At 36.0% G+C, this 8058-nt stretch overlaps 2 protein-coding genes across 2 annotated transcripts; both read right to left on the bottom strand.

Moving 5' to 3' along the window:
• Nucleotides 1-127: 127 nt before the first annotated feature.
• Nucleotides 128-5230, bottom strand: LOC116129592. Its single transcript, XM_031415312.1, has 9 exons — nt 4962-5230; nt 4058-4246; nt 3690-3959; nt 3004-3038; nt 2821-2916; nt 2361-2520; nt 1560-2224; nt 574-1393; nt 128-480 (listed from the first exon to the last, which is right to left on the bottom strand). The coding sequence occupies exons 1-8, from the start codon at nt 5083-5085 to the stop codon at nt 620-622; spliced, it is 2313 nt and encodes a 770-aa protein (XP_031271172.1). The 5' UTR covers nt 5086-5230; the 3' UTR covers nt 128-480; nt 574-619.
• A 1221-nt stretch (nt 5231-6451) lies between these two features.
• On the bottom strand, nt 6452-7752 carry LOC116129519 (pentatricopeptide repeat-containing protein At1g63400-like). The gene is made up of 3 exons (XM_031415254.1): nt 7326-7752; nt 6867-7165; nt 6452-6553 (listed from the first exon to the last, which is right to left on the bottom strand). The coding sequence occupies exons 1-3, from the start codon at nt 7750-7752 to the stop codon at nt 6452-6454; spliced, it is 828 nt and encodes a 275-aa protein (XP_031271114.1).
• Nucleotides 7753-8058: the final 306 nt, after the last annotated feature.

The raw sequence follows: 8058 nt of genomic DNA, 5'->3' as shown, positions 1-8058 counted from the left end.
ACAACTCTAGACTTGGGGATATAAATAACCCTAATAATTAAAAGACTTGCCATCCAACCACAAAAGAAGAGATACCAAAATACGAAATTGGAATTGCATTACTCATAAGATAATTATTATTACCTTTTGGCAAGAGATTTTTAAATTTGATCACCGTCCAATGTTATAAAATTATCCTCTCAAACAAGTTTTCGTAAATTGTTTGCTTGAAAAACTTGAAACAAAAGAGCTAGTGGGTACAGGAAACACATTACAGACAAAATTTTTAATAGTACTGTACTTCAGACTTCAGTGGACTTCCATTAAAAAAAAGAAAAGTAAAATAAATTACTTAACATGGATGTTACGTATAAGACTAAGATATACATGAAAACCACTAAAATTATTTCCACTCTTGATTTCATGCATACCCTTGTATCAAATGGTGCTAAATCCAATAAAGAAAAACTCCACGTACAGACATCAGATTTTACAAGATACCTGCATAACATCAAAATACAAGACCGGTTAACTTACAATAAAAATAGACATCTAGGATCCCTTTACAATTTTAAGTAATTATATCAACTATACCTTCAAGAAAAAAATACTGCTGCTGCTGCTAAATTATTACACCAGCTTAGTTGTTCTCTGCCAGAATGCTCTCTGGGGAAGGTGAGACGACTTTCTTCTCTAACTCCACATTTATATCCATAGCTCCAACTTGTCTGGTCAGAACAGCGACTTCATCTTCACGAGGAACCGTCTCCTTTTCATTTGACTTATGAACAGAACTTAAATCATTCTTGAGAAATTGCTGACCAGATGTTGCATCTTCAACCACTTGTTGAGACGGATTGATATTTTCAGCATCAAAAGTGGGAATTAAATTATGAGAAGCGTTGAGTTCTTCATTCATAGTAGTGAACTTGGAACCTGGTTCATTGGCTCTACCATTGCTTTTGGGGCTTACTCTTTGTTTCAAGACACTTGAGATGCCTTTCTTTTCTGCCAAACCAGAGTTTTGAGCGCTTATATGATGTCCTTTAGAATCAACTTCCTCAGCCTTCGAAACACTTTCTCGACCAGTTTTAGAAGACAATCTACTCTGAACTCTTGGAGATACAAGTGGGCTTTTCACATTTTTTGAAGCACTAGAGACCTTTGTTGCAGCAATTAAGGATTCTTGAGGAGGTAAAGGAGATCTAGGTTTCACAGTCATGGCACTTTGCTGAGCATCAGGTTTGACATTCCGAACCGGAAATGCAGTTCTAGCCGGTTGAATCTTTCCAAGTTTTGACTTGTTTGAGCCTCCACTTGGGCTAGTAATTCCAGCTCCAATTTTAGGCAAGGCACTGGGTACACCGGGATGAGATTGCATACTTCCATTGGGAGTCCGCCCTGCTGATCTGACCTGGAAACATAAAATTTCATGATGGTTTAATACCTGCCTAACAAAGCAAAATTTGCAAAATAAAATTGAGCAAGCTGATTTTGCCAAAAAACATATATAAGTTAATTTTGCAAAACCGGTTCCCCATCTAGTATGCAGTAATTATAATAGGAAAACCAGAACTGACCCCATCAAAGAAGCCAATTTTAGGCGACGGCAATCGAAGGCCAGAGGGTTTTGAAGATGGACAAAGAATTGGACCAGTTTTCATCGAAGCTCCCTTCACAGATTCACCTTGCAAACCAGGGAACTTGGCATCATTTCCAGCCGAGCTTTGATCATTGGAATCGTGAAAATTCAAACGTTGTAAGGCATCATTGTCTACAGAGACTGATTTTGAAGAATTAGAGTCTACACTAGCTCTTGTACTATTACGCCTTTGATTAGCAGTAGAAGTTGATGCTGTTGACTCTGAGGACCATTCACTTATAGAGCTAGCTGGTGATATGCTAGAAGAGTGCTTGGCGACAGACCTCAAATAAGCCGTAATATGTGAACTTCCTGACTGACTTTTAACCTTTGGTGCAGTTCTTGACATGGATTTGACAGTTGAACCAGCAGAAGAAGCATTACTAATACCAGAATTATTTTTTCTTTTCATGGAATTTAAGGAAATTTTACCAATGTTGTCAGATGAAACACTGCAAGAACTACCAAATGAGGAACAAGAAGTTGTTAGCTCCGCTTTAGTTGCAGTTGAAGAACGCAAAGAAGATCTAGAAGGTAGTGTAGGCCTGGGAACTATATTCCGTGAACCTGAAGAAGGTATTTTTGATGTTGGAGCTCCTTTACCTGCTCATTAATTCAGGTCAAAAGCAAATATATTCAGTAAAAGAACAAACAGTTCAGCCTGTGTAGAAGTTAATCCATAAAACTAATACAGCCAACGTCAAATGAAGTTAGACATATAAGCTGGGGCTAAAATTACCAGATGCATTTTTGTGATTATCTTTTTCCAGTTTGGCACGGTTAGCACCCATGGAAGCCCTCTTGGTCGATATCGTTGGCGTTGGGATAGGATTAATTCTACCACGTGCCTTGGGTGGTTTACAAGGAGATGAAGTCAACTCTCCATTTGTAACAACAGACTGCACAAAAATTGTTTCGGTTAAACCCTATCCAAGATCTCTTCATGATTTTGTAACGTTTAAACCAACTAGGTAGTACATTGAGAGCAAAAAATTTCTTAATTTTCATATTTCAAAGAATGGCAAAACATAGCTGCTTGAACAGCCCAATGGTTTTTATAGACTGAGAAATTAAGCAGTACAGCATGTGCCATATTAAATGGCCATACTCTTTGCTCTAGTTAGAAAATCCCACATAATTCCCAAGAATTAGATGCACATATGCAAGTGAAATTTGTTGAGCACTAAGAAAATGCATGCCTGTGAGGCTTGTAGACGAACAGAGGTCTGCTTTGTTGTTTTCCCTGGTCCTAGAGTGCCAGCACTAAGCTTTCTGGAAGCAATTTTTGGCTTCATCTGAAATTGCAACGAGATTAACTAGTACATACAAGACATCCACAAAATAATTACTGATTAAAGGTACATTTTGCGAGTTGACCTTACCTTATCTCGAGATGCTAGATTCTCATTCTTTGAAGCTGAAAGATAAAGCATAGTTTCCGATTAGTTTTAAGTAATACTTGCACACAGAAGACTAATTTAATGACTCCAGCCAATATCTAGAAATTAACTAATTAACAGAGTAGCTCCATTAATATGATCTTGGCAGGTAAAAGAAAAGTGGGAAGCAAAAAACCAAAATAAGGGGTCAAGAAAATGAACAAACAAATCCATCATGCAAGCTTCAAGCATATGGAAATATACAAGGAGAACCAAAAGGAATCTGAATAGCATACACCAAATTCTACAGTGAGATTAACCTACTTTAAATAATTCTTCACATCAAATAGCTGGATTGATCCATTAATGTCACCAGAAAAGTGGTTTAACATGAGAAGTAATCTAGGTAATGTGTTAGCATCTCTTATGTCATCTCATACTACAGACCTATGAAATTTAGTTTGGTTATTTAATTACATTGAAATTGAAGATAACTGTTTGAATTCACTAAAAGAAGAAGTTGTTAGATGATGATTTACTGGAGGTAATATTGAAGTGTCAGACCAGAATGAGGATCTCAAAAGCGGTATCAAAAATCAAATGGTGTACTAGCATGCAGAAAAAACAAAGCAAAGAATTTTCTCGAATTGAGGAAAAAGAAAAGGCACAAAACAAAAAAAGATTCTCACACTGCATAGTTTGGGACTCTGTCACCCCTAATTTCTTCTTATTATTTGAATTTGCCACATTGGACACTCGGCTAGATTTCTGGATTGAAGCTCTTATATCTTTAAACAAATCAACCTCAAGACTTTTTAATGTCAAAGTATCACTGTCTAATGTAGATAGTGAATCTGTAGATCTGTGGATGTCTTCTTGAATTCCAGGCAATAATACATGCTTCTCTCTTTTCTCGGTGCCTCCAATCATACTGGAAAGCTCCTCAGAATCCAGAAATCCTGATAGCATAGAAGATATACTCTAACCATAAGTCCCAAACTTTGGCTAAAAATGCGAGGAAAAAAACACAGCAAATAAATTTAAATAAGAAACATGCCTTCACTAGTGAAGAAAGCATTGTCCCAGGCCAAACTTTTGCGCAAGTTATATTGTCCACTTCTTGTCTTTCCTGGTTCCAATGATTCAACTGGCTGAGACTCTTCTTTCCTCACTTCAGGGGAGTTAAATGAGGTTTCCACAGCTTCAAAAGGTTCCAAGAACTTCACACTTTTTTGCTCCTGATTCTCTGAACATCAAGTAAATTCACATCAGTAGAAAAGCACAATATCCACTATAAGAATGTTGACATGAGACCATAAAAACTGTAAATCCAGAAACTTGAACATTCATTAAAGAATCTTTATTTCAAACTGAGGCTAGCCCAACACTTCATGCCGCATCTAAAATCATACAAGAAACAATTTCAAAGGTAATAAAATTTCCTTTCTACGCATCACTGACAACACAAAGATACTTACTTCGCTGTAATATAAAACCTCAAATGTAAGTGTGCAAGCATATATCATGCATTAATTAAAACCAAAACCAAACAGAAAAAAAGAAAGAAAGAAAGAAAGAAAAGGAAATAATTGAAAGATCTTCACTACAAACATCCAAAAATTGGTTAATCTCAGCAGCTAACCAGAGGATCAACAAATTGATATATCAAGTGAATTAAATACTCAATTAACAACGTAATATTGGGAATATTGAAAGGATAGTCATCGCATAACTTCAAACCTAGAGCATACTCAGTACCAACGCCTCAATCTTTACACTATTCGTAGTTTCATCTGAAGTACCAAAAGCAAGAAACTCAATAAACACTTTCAAAATGAAGAGACGTCCTTCAAGATTCTCGTATATCATACCTCATATACCAGTCAAAGACTAAAAGAAACAAAGAATTTATCCGATTTTATAAAAAGCAAGACCGAACCATAATCAATTAAGAAGAGAACCTGAAAATGGATGGTGTAGAGGGCTAGTGAAAGCCGAATTGATGAGGCAATCGTCTTCAAACGACACGTCGATGAGACTGAGCTCTTGAATTTCAAGATCGCTCTGTTTCTCGGACTCATCCATTGCAGAGATCAGTAAAAGATCAAAATCAATATTGAACTAAAGTTAGACACTAATGGATCGAAAAAGTCTCGAGATCGTTTGAGAATGGGACTGAGTCACCGAGTTACACTCAGCCAACACTCTAGCCTTGATTGGTTTGTATTGGACGAAGTGAAATTTTTGAATTTTGGAGATGCGGCGGTTTAAAATTAGGAGGTAATTAAAAATTGCGGAGAAAAAGTTTATCTACATCCGCATTAAAAGTTAGGGAGCGCCTGGTGTGTTGATTTTATCATAGTGGGCCCAAACGAGTCATGATGCGGTTCAGATTGCGGTTCAAGATTTTGCTACTGTTTGCATCTATGGAAATCTAACTGTCCACATTGCACTGCACCTGGGGTTTAAAAGTAGGTCATATTTCTTTTTCATTATAATTTTTTTTTTCTTTTAGTTAGTTTTTGTTTTGAATCCCGCTTGTAAATTAAATTAAATAACAGAATAAACATAACCTTCTTTTAAATATGTATAAAATCAGTTTAAAAATGGCATTTTCTATTATAATCATATGTTATATGATATGATAAATAAAAAAATATTTAGAAATATTTTAAAAACATTTTCAACTGCAGTATGGGAACCACGAAATGTTGGATGCTTACAGTTTTGGTTTTTATTTACACAGCTTTAATTAATTTTTCAAAAAAAATAAAAAATTCCGACCTTTGTTTTCACTTTTCAGGAAGAGCAGTGCAGGAATTTGCAGTATTATTGTTTCACTAACATGGTACTTTAGAGCAAATCATCATAACAAGGAGCTGCCATTCTTTAAAAGCTTCACAGAGTTGTCGAACTTCAGGATGATGTTTCACCATTCAAATAAAAAGAGAAAAAGAATCTGCTGTAAAAGTAGGACTGTCAGAAGAGCCAAATTCAAATCATAATATTCCAGGGGGGTAATATCAATATTTTAAACTGCGAGACCCGGGATAATCCTTTTCAAGTTTATCAAGACATCAACAGCAAGGAAAGGATGATTAGCTTTTCAACATGACAACTCAACCAAAGAACACCAAAATCCTAAAAAACTGATAATAGTTACATAATGATCACTCATTTACACAATTAAATCCATGCTTTAACAGATCACTGGGGCTTATGGAATCTGTCAGTTGAAGAACAAAACCATTGTAATGCACCTAAATCCACTCATAAAGGTCTTTCTTTCTCATAGCAAATACAAATAATGAGCAATATGGGCAGATGAGATAACTATTATATCTATTCCTGAGCAATAAAATTAAGTCAACTATTTGATCCTATTAAAAACACATCTGAGAAGAAATGCCTAAAACTTACTTACTACAAGAATCTATCAGAATTTGTGGTATCAAGTTGCATTCCCCTCTATAGATGTAGCAACTTTACTGCTTTGCTTTGTTGTTGAGCGAGAAGAAGCTTTACTTGTCATAGAAGACATGTACTTTGGCATCTAATAAGGTTTATGAAGCCTTACTACATTGAGAATACAGTTAATCAACAATCAACTTCCAGTCCGCTCTCCTACAGAAAATGATGGAAGCAAGTTTAGCCATTCACGCTAGTTTTCATCCTTCACCACTAAGTTTTGAACTATTGAATTTGTGGATGCATCTTGCATCACATTTCTCTTTCTCATTTTGAAAAGAAATTCAACCACTTTTGAGGTCTCATTATGCCTTAAGAAGTTATACATAGGCGTATTAAATGAGACTACATTTGGAGCAACACCTTTTTGCTTCCGTATCTGATAACAAATCACAAACCTTTTCTAAGCGCCCTTCTTTACAAAGCTCATCCAACATAATGTTATACGTCACAACACTTGGAACCAAGTCTTGATTTTGCAATCTCGAGTCTCCCTGCTTTGTGCAATCCATCAATGAGACAATTGATGATTGGATGTCAAGTTGAAAGTTTCCATTTCCTAAAGTATGAAATAGTTCAACAGCCTCCAACATACAACCATTTTTGCAGAGGCCATCAATAAGAATATTGTAAGTAATGAAATTGAGTGTAACATTATTGAGTTGCATCTCACCAAATAGTTTCCGTGCATGTCCAACTTCATCAGTAAGAAAAAAACCAGTTAGCAAAGTGCTATACGTAACAACTCGGGGCTTAACTCCCTTTAAAGTCAATCATAGCTTCATCAATTTTTTTGGTTCTTGTAATACCAAACGATCACAGTATTGTAGCTAACTACATTAGGCCTGATCCCTTACTCGTCATTGATTCAAACAACTGCTTAGCATCATCAATTTTATTTGCCACGCATAAACCATCCATCAACATATTGTAGCTAACAGCATTAGGCTTACACCCCTTACTCACCACAGAGACAAATAGCTCCCTTGCATCGTCAGTTCTACCTGCCAAGCAATAGCCACTCAAAATTGTGTTATAAGTACATATGTCTGGATGAACACCTCTATAAATCATCAGTTGGAGCAACCCATTGGCTTCGTTCATCTTTCCAATCTTACAAAGTTCATCCATTACAACTCTAAATGTCACCACATCAGGCTGTACACCTTCATCCAACATCTCCATAAACAAAGTTTTAGCCTCCTCCAAATTACATCTACAACGCAAACCATGAATTACAGAGCTATAAGTAACCATATCTGGTTTAATGCCCTTGGTCTTCATTTCAGAAAACACTTGTTTTGACTAGCCTACTAACCATATTTGCAAAGACCATCGATAATACTACTGTAAATAACAATATTAGGCTTACAAACGACACCAAATTCACCATTCCGAACGGCGACAGCGATATTGCTAACCAAAGTCCTACATTAGGCCTACAACCAAGAGCAATCATTTTCCTTAACAATTCTGTCACCTTTTTAATCTTACTCTTCATTGAAAGACCTTGAATCAGATAACTAAAAGTCGCGACATCTGCATAAGCAATTAATCCAAATATTCATTGAGAGAGAAGTTACCGGATCT

The sequence above is a fragment of the Pistacia vera genome, unplaced genomic scaffold (assembly GCF_008641045.1).
Source record: "Pistacia vera cultivar Batoury unplaced genomic scaffold, PisVer_v2 Contig212, whole genome shotgun sequence".
NCBI lineage: Eukaryota > Viridiplantae > Streptophyta > Magnoliopsida > Sapindales > Anacardiaceae > Pistacia > Pistacia vera.
Note: the sequence above shows the minus strand (reverse complement) of the source record. Positions and strands in the feature narration are given on the sequence as shown.

Coding starts and splice junctions, on each gene's coding strand:
- LOC116129592 (XM_031415312.1), bottom strand. CDS start 5,085: ATGGATGAGTCCGAGAAACAGAGCGATCTTGAAATTCAAGAGCTCAGT. Junction 4,247..4,961: donor TCTACACCATCCATTTTCAG/GTTCTCTTCTTA, acceptor CTTGATGTTCAG/AGAATCAGGAGCAAAAAAGT. Junction 3,039..3,689: donor AGAGTCCCAAACTATGCAGT/GTGAGAATCTTT, acceptor TTTATCTTTCAG/CTTCAAAGAATGAGAATCTA.
- LOC116129519 (XM_031415254.1), bottom strand. CDS start 7,752: ATGAAGACCAAGGGCATTAAACCAGATATGGTTACTTATAGCTCTGTA. Junction 7,166..7,325: donor GTTGTTTGAATCAATGACGA/GTAAGGGATCAG, acceptor TTACTGATGAAG/TTGGACATGCACGGAAACTA. Junction 6,554..6,866: donor AAGAAGGGCGCTTAGAAAAG/GTTTGTGATTTG, acceptor AAACCTTATTAG/ATGCCAAAGTACATGTCTTC.